General features: G+C 38.2%; 3 protein-coding genes across 4 annotated transcripts in view; 2 read left to right on the forward strand and 1 right to left on the reverse strand.

Annotated features, from left to right (window-relative positions):
* Positions 1 to 19,808, reverse strand: part of LOC307162199 (uncharacterized protein) — a 390,774-nt gene that overhangs the window by 197,485 nt on the left and 173,481 nt on the right. The gene's annotated exons all lie outside the window — the stretch shown is intronic.
* The window catches only part of LOC307163209 (uncharacterized protein), a 325,993-nt gene that overhangs the window by 2,489 nt on the left and 303,696 nt on the right, over positions 1 to 19,808 (forward strand). The window lies entirely within an intron of this gene.
* On the forward strand, positions 4,844 to 19,610 carry LOC307166514 (uncharacterized protein). Of its 2 annotated transcripts, XM_079884932.1 has the most exons (3): positions 4,844 to 4,939; positions 6,204 to 6,306; positions 15,291 to 19,610. In XM_079884932.1, the coding sequence occupies exon 3, from the start codon at positions 15,296 to 15,298 to the stop codon at positions 17,468 to 17,470; it is 2,175 nt and encodes a 724-aa protein (XP_079741058.1). In that variant the 5' UTR covers positions 4,844 to 4,939; positions 6,204 to 6,306; positions 15,291 to 15,295; the 3' UTR covers positions 17,471 to 19,610. The 2 variants fall into 2 exon arrangements, with proteins under 2 accessions (XP_079741058.1, XP_079741059.1); XM_079884933.1 differs by lacking the exons at positions 4,844 to 4,939; positions 6,204 to 6,306 and adding an exon at positions 14,839 to 14,949.

A 19,808-nucleotide genomic window follows, 5' to 3' on the forward strand; every position in this document is an offset into this window, starting at 1 on the left:
ATATTACATTAAATAGTACACAAAGTAATTGTGTCATTAATCAAATATATTTAATATTTCTCACTTTTGTGTCTATAATGTCTTAAAAATAATAATTGAAATATCAATATACCTCATTCATGCAATTAATTAATGAAACCATATTATTTATCATAATATTTTATAGCAATTGTCTACTGGAACTTTCTGCCATTACATCAGGGCTCACTTTCATATTTTTCTCTTTGAATTATTGATGTGCTGCAAATTTGATTATACCTTTTTCTTTCTTGTCAGACCTGATGGAAGTGAAGGAGGAAAGAGAAGAAATGAGTGAAGTGGAGGAGGAACATCATGTCAAACCTGGAGAAAAACCTTTGAGTCGCTCAAAGACTAAAATGGCCCTTTTAAACAAAAGAAGAGCCAAGAAATCTTTCACCTGCACTCAGTGTGGAAAGAGTTTATCAAGCAAACAAGGTCTTGAGATTCACTTGAGAGTTCACACTGGAGAGAAGCCGTTCACATGTGATCAATGCGGGAAGAGCTTCGCCTTAAAAACAACATCTGAACAAACACAAGAGGATCCACACTGGAGAGAAGTCACATATGTGTGTTCAGTGTGGAAACAGTTTCAGAACCAAACAAAGTCTTGTGCGTCACATGATGATCCACACCGGAGAGAAGCCGTTCTCATGTGATCAATGCGGCAAAACTTTTGTCTGTGTATCAAACCTGAAGACACACCTGACAGTTCATACGAAGGAGAAGCCGCATTCATGTTCTGTGTGTGGGAAGAGTTTTTCACTTCTGCCATATTTACAAAGACATCAGAAAATCCACACTGGTGTGATAGAGTACATGTGCTTTGAGTGTGAGAAGACTTTTACTACAGCGCAGCAAACGCGAATGTCCCGAAAATGGGAGAAATTGAAACTAGCTGTTTGACAGCGCTACACTTAAGTGCAATAAAATTCTAACTTTTACTAGAGTGGACAGTTTAAAACTGCACCAGAGAATTCACACTGGAGAAAAACCTTACATGTATTCACACTGTGACAAGAGATTCAGTCTGTCATCACATCTGAAAACACATGAGAGGATCCACACTGGAGAAAAACCTTACAAGTGTTCACACTGCAGCAAGAGATTTAATGATTTAAAAAGTCTGAAATCACATGCGAGGATTCACACTGGAGAAAAGCCACACATGTGTGTTCACTGCAGAACTAGTTTCAGACACAAATCAACTCTTAAGCGTCACATGAGAGTTCACACTGGGTAGAAGCAGCTCAGGCTTTCGCTCTGAAATCACTTCTGCTTCTCATTATGAAGAAACACCATTTAACTGTGATCAGTGCAGTAAACAGTTTCATTGGGCGTCAGTCCTGAAGAAACACCTGAAGATTCACACAAACGAGAAGATTCATTAGTAATATTACAGCAGAAAAGACACGTCGGTGTGTGTTTCAGTGCAGAAGTCCTTTACTACAGAAGATGAACTGAAAGAGTGCCAGAAAATTCACATTGGAGAAGAAGGTCATAACACTTTTAAGAGAGACATGAATCTGATGTAAATGTTTAACTCGTTCTTCTTTGTTTTTCATCAGAACATCTAGTTTCTCTTCCACTTCTACTCTTCAATACAAATACAAGATAAATTTCCATGTATCTTTGAAATTGGACACTTTTCTTCTCTTTTTCTCTTGAGATGCTTTGGCTCTTATAAGTCAGTAAAGAGAGAGATCTGTCTCATTCTCCTTCACTTTTACTTAATGTTTGTATTTGCTTCATGTAATTATTGATTAAACTCTTTACCCTCTTTACTCGAACGCTGTTTTGCCCAAGTGTACGTCGTATTTATCAATCTTTCACTTCCTCGAGTAATCTGCGCCTTTCTACGCCTTTCTCCGCCCCCTACCACAATTTATGAACGTCCACAACTGAACGGCCTAAGCGCAGCTGAATGAAGTTAACTGATGACAACATTAAAAAGAATCAAACGTTTAGCGATCATGAAATAATACAATAAATACATGATAAGATGTCAACAAGCAGGGAGATAATGAAGATCAGTAGTTCTACTCAAACTACTTGTGCACGTAGGCTATGGAAGATTGGTCAAATCTAGCAAGTAGGAAAGTTTAAGTGGGTGACGTGAAAATTTGTAGTGAACTCACCTAGAGAGAAATGCACATAAATACATAATCAGAGAGTAGCCTTTTTCTTTTCGTTTTGAATTATTTCGTTTGAAGACACTTCAAGCTTTGTGTATTTGATGTATTTATCATGTGTGTGTGAGGCATACGCTGAGTTTCGTTAAGTTAGGAGAATGAGATGCGCTCCAGCTGACGTGCAATGCAAGTGACCGCGTGGGCGCCTCCATGATTAGTGTCTGTTATATTTGCTTCTCTTACTTATTAAATCCAGGCAATTGGTTGATGAAAAATGTAATAAAATTAAGATACAATTTATAGAAAACGAAATTCACTTTAAAGAAAGGTTTTCTACTAAACAAAACTTAATGAAGTGGTCAAAATCATGTCTGACCCACTCCATATCCATCTCTTGATATAATGCATCCTATCTTACTCGTGCTGTTCACTTTTCATATTCAACATAGATGGAAAAAAATAACATTATAATATTTTAACAAATATGATACTAAATGAGATTATTTAATGGCTACAACAGTATAGTAGGCCTATAGACTCTATAGCCAAAATCAGCGGTCAAATTGCTCCCTTGTGATTTGTAAGAGCACTCTTCCCTTTGATTAGCCTAATTTTGATTTTAGTAAAGACAAGAACAGCTTAATAAAAAATATATTGAGGGGCAGCGCTAGGGCTGGTTTTTAGTAAAGCCCCAAATATTTTGTTCAATTGTCTTTCTCACTGAGCAAAGCAATTAATCAGAAAAACAAATGTGAATAAGATTACAGCGGCCGTGATTACCTAATCATGAACAGTGCATATTAGCCTACATTTTTATTTATATTTTTCCCTTTGCATTGAAGGTACTTTTGACGTGCTTTTGCAGCGTTGAGCATTGTAGCCAATCACAGACATGTCTGTTGATCACATCGGCCAATCAGAGGCGTTTAAATGAGTCGCTGTGCTGAAGATGTGTTTTGCGCGAGCTCACCGAGTTCACGTTCGCAAACCTGTCATTATTATTGGCAATAAACTTAAGATGCAAATAAGAGATTCACTTGATATTATTATTGATGCTGCTCTGATGCACTACATTACGCAACGCTCTGTTTGTTGTTAGGAAGACTAAAAGTTCAGCGGTCTAGCTCATCAATGTCAAAATGATTAAATAAGTTAACGAATGCCTGGTAAAATGTAAGTATATATTTTTTTTTATATTTGACTGTTTTACAATAGAAAAGTTCAACTACCGAGTCAAGCAACGTATATTTTGGGCTTCGTGTGCACATCTAAACGATCAAATATGTCAAAATGGCTTAAATGGACGTAAATAGTTAGGAGAAAATATGATGCGTAATAATGATTAGATCTGCATTTGGTCTTAAAGGGGCAGCAGTCTAATAAACCTGCTGACGATTGCTCCATTAATGTGAATCAAAAAACAAAAGGCAAAGAGAAAATCAGTCGCAGCTCTTGAATTAATAATTTTGGCTTTTATAAGCTTTAATCTATCTATGATAAACTATGCAGTGTTATTTTAAATCTGACTTTATTAGATGTCTTTTTAGCCCATATTACTCCTGAACAGTAATGCCGACATTACTGAAATTAAAGCACTGGGTATATAATTTGTATATTTGTTTAATTCTATACTTTTTTTGTTTGTACTTTGTTTTTGATGTCCTATGTCTTCTGAATATAAAACACAAAAGCCTGCACCCTCTTCTGCATAACATGCATGTTTTATTTGTTTTGTTAAAGCATTGCTTTTTCTTTTGCTATAGATATTTATTTTCATTTCAAAATATAAAGCAATATTAAATGTGTTCATAATAGTTTTTTCCCCCTTTTTTTATATAACAAAAAGAACCGATAAGAATACCGTTAAAGTACCGGATCGATAAGGAGTATTGGTAAGAGTAATACCGTTAAAACCTTAACAATACCCATCCCTATTGGCAGCAACGAATCAAAAGTTATGGCCAATTTAACTGTGATTTAAATTCAGTATATATACTTCTGCCATATGTTGCCACCCCTCAAAAATTCCTGCCCCCCTCTCGCCACCCCATAAATATTTTTCTAGATCCGCCCCTGATTATAGGAGAAGACTCAGAGCTGTTCTCTCTGAAAATAGGAGGTTGCAAAATGTATTTAATAAAAGGGGGCAAAAAATTGTTCCCAACGTGTTTTGGAGAAAATTGAATTACCGTACTTCAGTGAAAGGTTCGATTTTTACTAGTTTTTTTTAATAAGATTTATTTTTTACAGCCATCTTTCATCATATTTACCAAGGGGGCAAATAATTCTGACCAGCACTGTGTATAATGTGATAATCTGTATGTGTATATATCTCTTTTATAATTATAATTACACAATTACTTTGTTTTGAAAGAAAAGTTGTGGCAATGTACTGTCAGTTAAACTTCAAACTACTTTATTGGCATTAATATTTCATAATATATAATACACAAAAAGAACTATCACAGAGGAATGATTAAAATAAGTCATATGTAAGGTGCCATTGATGTTTACAGTAATTTTGCAATATACACAGTGAAGTAAAGTGCAGCAGAACGTGAAAATAAACTTTAGATAAAATACCATGTGCAGGACTGAATTTATTTAGATTTTTCAGTGGATTTATCATTGTGTAAATGTGTATTCTAGTGAGGACTTTAATTTTGAAAAGCAGTCACTGACAACCTCTTTGTTCAGCAAGCAGGAAGTACTAGTAGTACTGCAATAGTTCAGCTAAATGTGGTAGCTGTGTGCATTACCTTTCTTTTCATCTGTTAGACGCAATGTCTGTAAGTACACAGTGTTACATTTATTGTGTGATACATTTGAGAAGGTTATTTGATTTTAAGATGTATATTTTCTTAGTTTAATATCCTTGCGTTATTGTCAATCTGTAATTTTCCAATTTCATATTTAGTGATTGTAAATTTTGTACATTTCTACAGTTGAATACATAAAAAATATTGCATAAGTACATAAATGTACATAAGTTGTATGGTCGTTTTCAGTTTCTGCAGATTTTAATGATATAATTACTTTATTGTAATGAATATATTTATCATAAAACCCTTAAATAGGCTATAGCAGTTTAACAGTCTTTTATCATGTATCCTGACTCAAATAATGTGTTTCTAACAGCAAACACTCAGAATAAAGTGAGATGATCTGCTGATGATCCTGAATGGCTTGTTGAATGAGTGTTGATAGTCTGAGGCTCATCAATATTAACAGATCTGCTGAAAACACTCTTTATTTCATGACAATAGTTCCTGTTTTCACCTCATTTATTATGCTGATGTCTTCAGATCTCCTGTAAATTGACACTTAAAGCTCATTGCATTGGTGTCAGCAGACTGAGGGTAATTGTTGGCTTTTAGATGTTTTTTTTTAATTACAGTTCTTTGCTACTTTTCTAGATATCTGCCATTATTTTAACGAATAAACAGAATAATGTTAGAATTAGAAATAAAAATTGCTGTATGATAGACAGACAGATATAAATGCTCTCTCTCGCTCTCTCTCTCTATATATAAATATTTATTTATTTTTTATAATTTTTGTTTTCAGTCATATTTAGAACGAGAATCATTTGATGACATATTCAAACACTGTATATTAGGATCATAGTGCAGCCCCAAAATACTCGTTCATTTTCATTTTAAGTCTTTCTCCCACTATCTTATCCCAATATTCTTCAAACCACTTATTTGTCAGCAAGCTTTTAATCATTTAAAAAATAATGACATTTAGTCTGATCTCTTCAGAAAATAGTCAGAATAATTATGTTGTTATATTTTTACATACAGATGTTACACTGAATGATGATCCAAAATTATTTATACTAAATTCTGACATTTTGTCTCCACAAAAGTTATTTGAACATATACATTACATATACATTACATTGTATACATTACACTTGCATTTACTGTTTTCTATGTATACAAAATCACTTTTGTAAATTTAATATCAATCAGACACTAAAATTAAATATCTGGTCTTTGACCCTATTAAAACAAACTCATTAACTGATTTTTTATTTTATTTTGGCAGATCAGCTCCTCCCACAGCAATTACATCATCAGTGAAGCCCCTCCTACTTCAGTCACGTGATCAGTGAAGCTCCTCCCACAGTAATTCTCCAATAATTGCTGAGGTTGGTCTTTATTCTTCATTCATTGAAACCAGCTTCACCTGCCGTGTTAATTGTCAACATCAAACCAAATATAATTTTAGCTCTGTTTTATATCTGGTTTGCAAGTTTTTGCAGCCATGTTACAGAAATGTTGGACATTTCTTAATATAGTTTACACTTTTTTTATTAATTTTTTTAAGCAATAAACAGTAAACTGTATCAAGTAAATTAAATTTCCAGAATGGTTGACAGGGTTGTAAGCTTAACTTAAGCAATATCTGATTTAAGTTGTATTAAGTCAAGTCAAGTCAAGTTTATTTATATAGCGTTTTTCACAATACAGATTGTATCAAAGCAGCTTCACAGTATTAAATTAAAATAATACATCAATGTTTGTTTCTAGTGGAAAACGTCCACGTTTGGTAATGCTGATCAATAGTATTGTTGATTGATTAATTAAATTAAATATCCCCAAATATCCCCAAATATCCCCAACTGAGCAAGCCAAAGGCAACAGTGGCAAAGAACTGAAAAACTCCATCAGGTGACCTAATGGAGAAAAAAAAACCTTGGGAGAACCCAGGCTCAGTCGGGGGGCAGTTCTCCTCTGGCGTTTATGAACTAGAGACCGGATTTAACTGTAAGATTAAAAGTATTATATGATTATTATATGCCTGGCTGAAGAGATGCGTCTTTAATCTAGTTTTAAACTGGGAGAGCGAGTCTGAGCAACGAACAGTATCAGGAAGACTATTCCAGAGTTTTGGAGCTAAATGTGAAAATGCTCTCCCTCCTTTGGTGGACCTTGAATTTAGTGATCTTAAAGAGCGCGATGGATTATAGGGCGATAGAAGATCGGTTAAATAGACTGGAGCTAAGCCGTTTAGGGCTTTATAAGTCAGTAGCAATACCTTGTAATTAATACGGAACTTTATAGGTAACCAATGTAGTGATGATAAAATTGGTGTTATATGATCATATTTTCGTGATCTAGTAAGAACTCTAGCGGTGGCATTTTGGACTAACTGTAGCTTGTTTATTGAGGATGCAGGACAACCGGCTAATAAAGCATTACAGTAATCTAATCTCGAGGTCATGAATGCATGAACTAGCTTTTCTGTATCAGAAACTGATAGCATGTTACGTAGCTTAGCAATGTTTCTAAGATGGAAAAAGGCTGTTCTTGTAACATATGAAATATGATTTTCAAAAGACAGGTTGCAGTCTAGTATAACACCCAGGTCTTTTACTGTAGAGGATAAAGTAACAGGACATCCTACTATGTTAAAGTTGTAGTGTGAGAGGTTTTGTGGGCGGTTTTTTAAACCGATGATTAGTACCTCTGTCTTGTCTGGATTTAATAAAAGAAAATTACACGTCATCCAATCTTTTATATCTTTAACACACTCTGTCAATTTGGATAATTTAGCGTTTTCATCTGGCCGTGATGAAATTTTAGATTTGAGTGTCATCAGCATAACAATGTAAACTAATTCCATGTTTCTAGGGCTGGTCCGAATACCATTTTTTGAGCTTCGAAGCTTCGGTAGTAATGAACAGCGAATAATCGAAGCTTCGGAGAGAGGGTGCTGAACATATTATTCTCTCTAATAAATGCAGGAACCTCTATGTGTCTGTATGTCCGTTTGAATTTTGATTATTTCGAGAACTGTTCATCAAATCGACTTCACAAGAGAGTGCAGTGTCGCATTTGGTGCAATATAGATGGACACGAGACGTGACACGTTCAGAATTAATAAACAGTAAACTACAGAACAGCGCGAGCGGGAAGCGGCGCACCTCACGCGGGCAGGGCTTATATACTCCGAGAACGGACACTGCACTAGTGGTATAAAACGCATATACACAGGTCTGTTAACTTAAGCAATACTTAAGGTGGTCTAATATTTTTCTGACTAACAAATTACTGACACAGTAAAGGGTAGATTTAAATAAAGAAAAACGAAATTTAAATAAAGAAAAAACGAAATTTAAATAAAGAAAAACGTGTCAAAGCAATGCAGCTTATCCAAAAACACAAGCTCAGGCATGCACTTGGGTCCATGCAAACTCCGCTGTTCTGCGTTCTAGCTGGAGAACAGTCCTGTTGCTGGAACAGGCGTCGGTTCTATTTCTAGCATGCACGCGTTTTCCGCGTGGCTCGCGCCGCACCTGAGTGTCTCACACAGGCAGTGTGCAAACTCCAACCTGTTAACATGGGAGCCGAAAAACGGACACGCCACTCAGCTGAGACGCTCACACCACGCAGCCAGTGTGTCGTCGGCCTTATTCAAGCGCGAATGAGAACCATTTCACGGGGGATCCCAGGTGTGAAAAAAAAAAAAAAAAAAAAAGAATATTTGAATGTCAAATTATCAAATCGAATACCAACCCACCGAACGAATATGCGAATATTCGGGTCCAGCCCTACATGTTTCCAGCAAGTGGCAGCATATATATTGAGAATAACAGAGGGCCTAACACAGATCCCTGCGGCACTCCATAGTTTACTGGAGTTATGATAGATTTTTCTCCATTTAAATAGACAAAATGGTAGCGGTCAGATAAGTACGATCTAAACCAGCTTAATGCCTGTCCATGAACACCAGTGTAGTTTTGTAGTCTATCTAAGAGTATTGTGTGATCTATAGTGTCGAACGCAGCACTAAGATCGAGTTAAACTAATATTGAGATACAGCCTTGGTCAGAAGCTAGAAGTAAATCATTTGTAATTTTAACGAGCACAGTTTCTGTGCTATGATGCGGCCTGAACCCAGACTGAAACTTTTCATAGATGTCATTTTCTTGCAAGAAAGAGCACAATTGAGCGGACACAACTTTTTCTAGTATTTTAGACATAAAAGGTATATTTGAAATGGGTCTGTAATTTGCTAGATTATTATGATCTAATTGTGGTTTCTTAATAAGCGGTTTTATAACTGCCAGTTTAAATGTTCTTGGAACATGACCTAAAGATAAAGACGAGTTAATAATATTTAGAAGAGGTTCTTCCACTAAAGGTAACACTTCTTTCAGTAGTTTAATTGGTATTGGATCTAATAAACATGTTGTTGGTTTAGATGCAATGATAAGTTTATTTAGCTCTTCCTGTCCTATAGTTGTAAAGCGCTGTAGTTTTTCTTGAGGAGCGATAATTGAGGCTGAATCATAAGACACCATTAAAGATTGTACATTTACAATTGTGTTTCTGATGCTTTCTATTTTCTCAGTGAAGAAATTCCTGAAATCATTACTACTAAATAGGGGTGTAACGGTACGTGTATTCGTACCGAACCGTTTCGGTACAGGGCTTTCGGTTCGGTGCACGTGTGTACCGAATGACTGAATGCAATTTTTGTGTGCGGAACATAGGTACATTTTCGTGTTTCCACACGAACATATTAAGTGGCGGAAGTCTCCGCGTTCAGCGCAAATCCCGCCCTGCAGCTGATTCTAATGTTTTTTCCTATAAGACATTCTCTGGTTTTACCAGTGTTTTACCCGTCGTCACTGTAACAATGAAATAGACTGCAGGCCGAAAAAAAGCTTTTCCGCTTCGTGTGCGCCGCCGCACTCTCCGTTCCGTGGCGTGCGCGCGCGCGCGTGTGTGTGTGTGTGTCGACGACCCGCTGCGCTCTCTGCTCAGTGTTCGAGTCCGTGTTTGCGATGCGCGTTCTGCTCTGTGGTTAACGGCCCAAACACTCCAATCATGTACCGATCACGCACTGGAAAAGCAAAGTCCGCTCAAATAAGGTGAAATTTCTCAGTAGTAACTTAGATTTCTGTTTGCTGAGCTGGTATAGTTATGCTGGCAACAATGGTAAAATGACCTGCTCTGATCACATGCTCTGGTAATAATAGCTTTGTACTATAGCTTTGGACTATATTTTATTTAGATAATTATTAAAAAAGTGGAAAAAAAAAATCTTAAATTGATTATGTTGATTGATTATTGAAAAATAATAAAACATTAATATATTTGTTTAATATTATTTTAATATAGGGCTATTTTCTGTTCCTGCACTGTAATCATAGTTATTTATTTATATTTTTCATTATATTTTATTATGTGATATTGGTTTAAGACTGAGAGTATTTTATTTAGTGGAGAACTTTGCAGCAGTATTTTATTTCTTATTCTTTTTTTATTTTATATCTATTTTATTATATTTTATTAAAAAGTGTTTAAAAAAGTGTAAACAAATTGTTAAAAAAAGTTTATAGTAATAAACAACCTGCAATTTAATGTTTGCATTTCTTTCCCTTACTGTACCGAAAATAAACCGAACCGTGACTTTAAAACCGAGGTACGTACCGAACCGTGATTTTTGTGTACCGTTACACCCCTACTACTAAACTGTAACGGAATATTTTGCTCAGGTGACGTCTGTTTATTTGTTAGTCTGTTAGTTAAATAAAAACCTTGGATTATTTTGGTTATTTTCTATTAGTTTGCAGAGATGCTCAGCCCTGGCTGCTTTTAGTGCCTTTTTATAACGTGACATACATATTTATAACGTCTTTCCACGCGATTCTAAAGACCTCTAAATTAGTTTGTTTCCATTTACGCTCTAAATTACGAGTTTCTCTCTTGATAACATGCATAGTATTGTTATACCATGGTGCTTTAGTTTTCTCTCTAACCTTTCTTAATCTAATTGGTGCAACAATGTTTAATGTACTAGAGAAAATGTTGCTCATAGTGCTAGTCATTTCCTCTAGTTCATCTGTTTGTTTGGGTTCACTAATCAGCTGAGTTAGATCAGGTAAGCTATTTGAGAAATGATCTATAGTGGTTGGAAGGATTGTTCTGCCTGGTCGATAACGCGGCGCAACGTGACAAATTTCAGCAGTACGTAGTATGCAAGTGACCATGTAATGATCAGTGACTTCATCACTTTGTGGTATAATATCTATATCGGTTGGATTGGTTCCATGTGATATAATTAAATCCAGCGTATGATTAAGCCGATGAGTGGGACCAGTGACGTTTTGCTTGACCCCAAATGAGTTTAATAAAACTGTAAACGCAGCCCCTAACGCATCATTTGTGTTATCGACGTGTATGTTAAAATCTCCAACAATTAATGCTTTATCGACATTGACCAATAGATCTGACAGAAAGTCTGCAAACTCTTTTAGGAAATCAGCGTAAGGCCCAGGCGGTCTATATACGGTAGCCAAGGCTAGAGATAATAGGGATTTCTTTCTTACATCTAAGAGAGTAACATTTAGCACAATTACTTCAAACGAATTAAACCTGTGACCTGTTTTCTGAGTAACATTAAGAATATCTCTATAGATTGTTGCAACACCGCCGCCAGAATATCTCAGAAAGTGCACTATCGCGCTGCGCTGGACTTCCCGTATCAGCTCTGCTTATGAAGCCGCGGTCTAATCCTGTTAACATGAAATAAGCCTGCTCCCGAGCAGGTTTAAGTTTGCGCACATGTTGCTATGACAGCAAGTCCAGGATGAGCGTCGAAGAACCAAACAATCCAAGATCATGCCAAATCGCCAACAATCAAATCCAGCTAAGTGAGTTAGCGCCGTACGAAGAACGGACCCCAGGAATGTGTGTGGAGTTTGGAGCTTATTTTGAGTCTCTGCTGTTGAATTTGGCAATCAGCATCATCTTAACATTGTCCTCGCTTAGGCTTCGTCTGTGCTGTGTCAGAAGAGAAGAATAGTGGGGAAAAAAGTCTCTCCACATCCACTGAAGTAGTGGGGAGATGTTGGTACAGTGGGGCAAGTGTTGGCATTCGATCTTCCCTTGCAGCCCACCACTCCACTGCACTAACCTCGCCTGCACCACTCTTGTCCATACAGGTGTAGCGATGTCACTCCTCTGCAGACACCTTGCTCAAAGCAGGGACAACTTGGACATAACTCTTCATATCAGGTTTTAAGCCAGATACCTTGGCTGGATCAAAGATTGGGAGGGCTTTAAATAGTTCAGTGGAAGGATGTCTCTCCATCACAGCCTGAAGCTTGGTAGAACATTAGCCGCTTTCCAACCGGAGGAACCTTTTCACAGTTCCTAGAACTATTGGCTGAAGTACCCGGATGTCGGCGTGTTCACACCGCAGGAACTAGGAACGATTTTAGTTCTAGGAACTCCATTTGGAGGAACTAATTTAGGTCCTACTTCAGAGTAGGGTCTAAACCAGCACCAAAGGAACTACCCGTGACGTTAGTGTACACTGATTGACCGAACGCACGTGGAACACCAGCCATTTTTAAAACAGCTATCGTAAACACACAGATTACAGCCTATTTACTCCAGAAACTAGATACAAACATGGAAAACAGTGATAGGTGGGTCTCTAAACCTTTATGCTGAAGTGAAAATCCAACACAACTTTGAGGGGACCAAGTCAAACATGATTATGTATTTCTGCTCAGCTAGCAACATTGGACATCAACCACACGGCATAGGCTAATAACCTTTTTTTCATATACTGTCTACTTTCTATAACAGTTCTATCTAATAACAGATCGCTAACTAATAAACACAGAGAATGCGTTGCATGCTCTGTCGTTCTCAGCGCCACCAAAATAAAGGTCCGTCGCGCCGTCACAATAAAAGTCACCGTGCTTGCGTCATTCCCTTACCCCTCCTACCAGTTCCTATGGCCACTTGGCCAGTGCGAACGCAAACAGCAAAACCGAGTTTCCGGGGAGAGTAGTTTCTAGAACTGTTTAGAAGTGGACAGTTCCTAGAACTAAGTTCCTGTAACTACTTGGTCGGAAAGCGGCTATTGTGCCATTGCTTCTTTAAACATCTCAGAACAAGTGTACCGCTCATCGTCATTTAACTCCTTCATCTGCTCTCTGGTGCGGGGACGCCAGTCCTCAGCCTCTGCGGTGCGCCCATACTCAAACAACATGTTGAGGTCCTCTAGCTGACTGAAGATGGTAGCAGCCACGGGTCTGGAGGTTTCTTCAAGCTTGACCAGGGTGGCAAAGTATATCAGAGCTATGCTCAACAATAGCCGCTTTCCGACCAAGTAGTTACAGGAACTTAGTTATAGGAACTGTCCATTTCTAAACAGTTCTAGGAACTACTCTCCCCCAAACTCGGTTTCACTGCTTGCGTTCGCACTGGCCAAGTGGCCATACTGTAGGAACTGATAGGAGGGGTAAGGGAGTGACGCAAGCACGGCGACTTTTATTTTGACGGAGCGACGCACCTTTATTTTGGCGGCGCTGAGAATGCCAGAGCAAACAATGCTCGCATTCTCTGTGTTCATTAGTTAGCGATCTGTCTAACAGTACTGTTTAACATGTTATTAGATAGAACTGTTATAGAAAGTAGACATTATATGAAAAAAAGGTTATTAGCCTATGCCGTGTGGTTGATGTCCTGTGTTGCTAGCTGAGCAGAAATACATAATAATGTTTGACTTGGTCCCCTCAAAGTTGCGTTGGATTTTCTCTTCAGCATAAAGGTTTAGAGACCCATCTATTACTGTTTTCCATGTTTGTATAGTTAGTTTATGGAGTAAATATATAGGCTATAATCTGTGTGTTTACATTCTAGCTGTTTTAAAAATGGCGGGTGCTGGTGTTCCGCGTGCGTTCGGTCATTTTTATTAATTCAAATAATTATTTGGCGTTCCAACTTGGACTGGAATGCAGCGAAACTTGTGTTTCTGGTTTCCCACATTCACATGCGAATGAATGGGAGTCATTGGAATTAAAAGTCTAGTGTGACTGGACTGTAATAATGAAATAGTTTTAAGTAAAATAAATTACATTTTACATTAGATGATTGTGTCAATAATCAAATATATTTAATAGTTATTTCTACAGAAATTTGTGTCTATAATGTTTTAAAATAATTATCATCAATGTACCTAATTTATGGAAAGTACTTTTTGTTATTACATCAGAGCTCTTTTTTATGTTCTTTTACTTCATTTTTACCCTCAGCACTGGCTCCCCCCAGGGCTGCGTGCTGAGTCCCCTCCTGTACTCTCTTTTTACCCATGACTGTGTAGCTACACACTCCTCCAACACCATCGTTAAGTATGCAGATGACACCACTGTGATAGGCCTGATCTCTGATGACGACGAGTCGGCCTACAGAGATGAGATACATTCACTGTCTCTTTGGTGTCAGGAGAATAATCTACAACTCAACGTCAGTAAGACAAAGGAGATAATTGTGGACTTCAGGAGGAAGCGGCAAGGAGAACATGCTCCCATTTTCATCAATGAGTCTGTAGTGGAGAGAGTCAATAACATAAAGTTCCTTGGGGTTAACATTAGCGATGACCTGACCTGGTCCATCCACTCTAATAAGGTGGTTAAGGAGGCCAGGAAACGGCTCTTTTTCCTCCGACGGTTGAGGAGATTCGGCATGGACGCAAGAATACTGACCAATTTTTACAGATGTACTATTGAGAGTATTCTGACCGGATGTGTCACAGCATGGCACGGCAGCTGTACCTCTCATGACCGTAAGGCACTACAGAGGGTTATTAAAACAGCAGAGCGCATAACAGGGACTGACCTGCCATCCATGCAGGATCTTCATAACGAGAGGTGCAGGAGGAGAACAAAAAGGATAATTTCTGATCCTAGTCACCCGGGCCATCGATTGTTCAGCAAGCTGCCATCGGGCAGGAGGCTCAGAAGCATCCAGACCAAGACCAACAGGTTCAGGGATAGCTTCTTCCCCCTGGCCGTTAGGCTATATAACTCGTAATACACTTCAACTGATATAGACTGTCTTTTATATAGTTTATTATTATTGTATTTACTGTTAGTATATTTATTTATTTATTCATGTGGATGTGATAGGATGTTTTTATTCCAGATAGGTTTTTCAAATTTTATCATTGTATGACAATGTTGGGTGGGGGTGGGATCTAAGCATTTCGTTACATAACTTGTTATTGTAATGACAAATAAACTACCTTGAACCTTGAACCTTGAACCTTGATTTTCATTATTTTTGTTGTGCTCAAAATGAAATAACCGTTTCTCTTTGATTTCAGACCTGATGGAGAGTGAAGAACTGAGTGAAGTGAAGGAGGAGAGTGAAGAACTGAGAGAAGTGAAAGAGGAGAGTGAAGAACTGAGTGAAGTGAAGGAGGAGAGTGAAGAACTGAGTGAAGTGAAGGAGGAGAGTGAAGAACTGAGTGAAGTGAAGGAGGAGAGAGAAGAACTGAGTGAAGTGAAGGAGGAGAGTGAAGAACTGAGTGAAGTGATGGAGGAGAGTGAAGAACTGAGTGAAGTGATGGAGGAGAGTGAAGAACTGAGTGAAGTGAAGGAGGAGAGTGAAGAACTGAGTGAAGTGAAGGAGGAGAGAGAAGAACTGAGTGAAGTGAAGGAGGAGAGTGAAGAACTGAGTGAAGTGAAGGAGGAGAGTGAAGAACTGAGTGAAGAACTGAGAGAAGTGAAGGAGGAGAGAGAAGAACTGAGTGAAGTGAAGGAGGAGAGAGAAGAACTGAGTGAAGTGAAGAAGGAGAGCGAAGAACTGAGTGAAGTGAAGGAGGAGAGCGAAGAACTGAGTGAAGTGAAAGAGGAGAGTGAAGAACTGAGTGAAGTGAAGGAGGAGAGTGAAGAACTGAGTGAAGTGAAGGAGGAGAGTGAAGAACTGAGTGAAGTGAAGGTTGAGAGCGAAGAACTGAGTGAAGTGGAGGAGGAGAGTGAAGAACTGAGTGAAGAACTGAGAGAAGTGAAGGAGGAGAGTGAAGAACTGAGTGAAGCGAAGGAGGAGAGTGAAGAACTGAGTGAAGTGAAGGAGGAGAGTGAAGAACTGAGTGAAGTGATGGAGGAGAGTGAAGAACTGAGTGAAGTGGAGGAGGAGAGTGAAGAACTGAGTGAAGTGAAGGAGGAGAGTGAAGAACTGAGTGAAGTGAAGGAGGAGAGAGAAGAACTGAGTGAAGTGAAGGAGGAGAGCGAAGAACTGAGTGAAGTGAAGGAGGAGAGCGAAGAACTGAGTGAAGTGAAGGAGGAGAGAGAAGAACTGAGTGAAGTGATGGAGGAGAGTGAAGATGTGAGTCGCTCAAGGACTAGAAAGACACTTTTAAAGAAAAGAAGAGCCAATAAATCTTTCACCTGCACTCAGTGTGGAAAGAGTTTATCAACCAAACAAAGTCTTGAGACCCACATGAGGATCCACACTGGAGAGAAGCCGTTTAAGTGTGATCAGTGTGAAAAGAGATTCAGATGCAAAGAAAATCTTCAGATTCACATGAGAGTTCACACTGGCGAAAGGCCACACGCATGTGATCAGTGTGGAAAGAGTTTCAAACAATCATCATCCCTCAATGTTCACATGAGGATCCACACTGGAGAGAAGTCATATGCATGCAATCAGTGTGGAAAGAGTTTTACAACCAAAGGAAATCTTGAGCATCACATGAGGATCCACACTGGAGAAAAGCCGTACGCATGTGATCAATGCAAAAAGAGTTACTCAGATAAACACACTCTTAATCTTCACATGAGAATTCACACTGGAGAGAAACCATTCATGTGTGATCAGTGTGAAAAGAGATTCTCAAACAAAAATTATCTTAAGCTTCACATGAGAGTTCACACCGGAGAGAGACTTATCACGTGTGATCAGTGCGGGAAGAGCTTCACACAAAAAACTAACTTCAAGATCCACATGAGGATCCACACAGGAGAGAAGCCGTTCTCATGTGATCAGTGTGGAAAGAGATTCTCAGGCAAACAAAAACTTCAGATTCACACGAGAGTTCATACAGGAGAGAAGCCGTTCATATGTGATCAATGTGGCAAAACATTTCTTTGTATATCACACCTGAAGACACACCTGACAGTTCATACGAAGGAGAAGCCGCATTCATGTTCTGTGTGTGGAAAGAGTTTTTCAGTGCGGTCAAATTTACATAGACATGAGAAAATTCACACTGGTGTGAGAGAGTACATGTGCTTTGAGTGTGGGAAGTCTTTTATTACAGCTGAACATTTAAAACAGCACCAGGGGATCCACACTGGAGAAAAACCTTATAAGTGTTCACACTGTGACAAGACATTCAGTAACTCATCATATCTGAAAACGCATGGGAGGATTCACACTGGAGAGAAACCTTACAAGTGTTCACACTGTGACAAGAGATTCAGTCGATCAGCAGATTTGAAAAGACATGAGAGGATCCACAGCAGAGAGAAGCCATTCACGTCTTTATGTGCTGAGCATTAAAGTCTCTCCTGTGTAAGTCAGTTTCCTAACAGCCATGATGAGCAACAGGGCATCTTGGTGGTGGCATGCTATCTTATTAAATTTTTTACATTATTATGATATACTGTGTTATAATTATAAGAAAGTATCTCATTACTACGTAAAATTCTTATTACAAGAAAGTATCTCATTATTATTAGAACATTTCTCATTATGATGACTATACTTTGTCCCACGGACATCATGTGACTGAAAGTTTTTAAACACAGGACAAGATGTAAATCTCCTTTATGTGAGAGCACGTTCCAATTACATCCTTGAATCCTTGATCTTGACATTTGCAGATATTTTGATATTGCAGAATAGGAATTATGGGAGGCAGTTTGTCATCAAATATGGGAGAGTAGGCACGTCATCGGAGTCATCCGGTGGGCTCCCTCTTTTTATGTTTCATTGATGAACCCACCACATCACAGGAGGGCTCAACGGTGATACCTGGCGTCCCAGTGATGTTGGCCTGTTCCTGGTAACTTTTACATATCCAACATCGCAATTGCAACTTTATTTCACGCAATTCTGACTTTATATCTCGCAATTCTGAGAAATAAAGTCAGAATTGCGAGATGTAAACTCGCAATTGTGAGATAAAAAGTCACAATTATCTTTTAAAATGTTTTATTCTGTAGCCGAAACAAAGTTTCCATACCTCCTGGCCTCTTCCTCCCATCCATCCTCCCTGACGCGTACCGTTACGGTAGGGCCGGCCCAGCTATCGGTAGGCGCCGGCGGTGCCGCGGTAGCCTATCTGAGAAAACAGCTGTGTCCCAATGTGAAGGCTGCATCCTTCGAAGGACTGAAGACTTCAAGGATGCAGCCTATGCGTCCTCCGAAGGACGCACCATGTAGCCTCCATAGGATTTCCTAATTGCGCAGCCAGGTGTTCCCGATTACCGCTCCTGGCAACAGTGCGAGAGTATGCTGCCATCCTGACAATTCATTTGATATACTATGGAGCCAGAACTGGCTATTGTCATTTTTATGTTTTATATTTTACTGAAGGACATGGCATTAAGGATGTTTCAGGTCATACTTTCGGCTTAGCTGAAGATTCAAATGTTCATTTATATCTTACCTTGATGCGATTTTGTAGGCTAGTGTATTCTTTTTATTATGCACATAAATGGACCATGGTAAATATATTTACACAGGTTTTTAACCCCATTTGAATATAAAAAGTCCAGTGCGAATGTTACTCCCGCTTTTCATCGGGAGCTGTCAGTCACTGTTGCTAGGCGACAAGAACAATCGTTCGTAGGCTAGACCGGTCCGAGTGCTTCAGATGCGCCCTTTGAAATGGGACGGAGCTGTAGTTATCAACAATTTGTTAATATTGTGACAATAAGCCTACATTTTGTTACTTTAATTTTCAAAATAACCAGTGGTGGTATGTAAGGAACTACATACTTCGTTAATACTCAAAGTAATTTTCCCACACGGTATATAGTTATACACACAAAAGTATATAGTTTAAATGTATCAACCTTGAAAATATTCAGAAGTAAAATGCAACATGCAGTAATAGAAAAACATCATGATGCAAAACATCATAAAAATCCTGACAAGGTTTTTTTTTCCTGCAGAATTCCTTTACTTTTACTCTTGATACCTTAAGTACATTAGAGTATGCAAGATAATGAAAATAATAATAATAAAAAAATTGCTTAACTAAGTTTTAAAATATATGACTAGTAGTTTTTCGCCAATGTGGTATTAGTGGTTATTAAAAGTACTTTAGTGTAATAAAGTATCTCAATATTTATTCCATGAGTCAGCCCTGCAAACCTGTTGGTAGACAATTTAGTGGATAGTGAAAATATGCAGTCAAACACTCTGGAGAGCATCCCAGATGATGTCCCACCAGCAGAAGCCTTACCAGGGTCTCTATTGTGGAGCCCATCCCGGTCAAGCAGCAACACCAGGGTCTCCCACTCAGCTGAATAAAAGTCTACATAATTTTTCTTATTTTATGTACTGTAAATTTAAATGTTAATGTTGATTTTGATATGTTTAACGTATGTTGTAAATAGTTGGGTGGAAAAAAAGGTATAGAAGAATTTGTTTAATGTAGAAATTGACTATCATCACAAAAATAAATAATGTCCAGAGCAATGAATTCTCTTTTATTTACACATTTAAAGTTGCATATAAATAAATAAATGTACAGATTTTTTTTCCTTTTAAAAAATATAGGTGAAAAAAAGTTAAACAAGAATATAGATGTATATTTCTCAATAATTCTTTCAAGAAGAGAAAGCCTGTCCATTCTCTCCCTACTCTCCAGTGCTCTCCTCGCCTCTGC

This window comes from Squalius cephalus (assembly GCF_949319135.1).
Source record: "Squalius cephalus genome assembly, chromosome: 1".
NCBI classification, from domain to species: Eukaryota; Metazoa; Chordata; class Actinopteri; order Cypriniformes; family Leuciscidae; genus Squalius; species Squalius cephalus.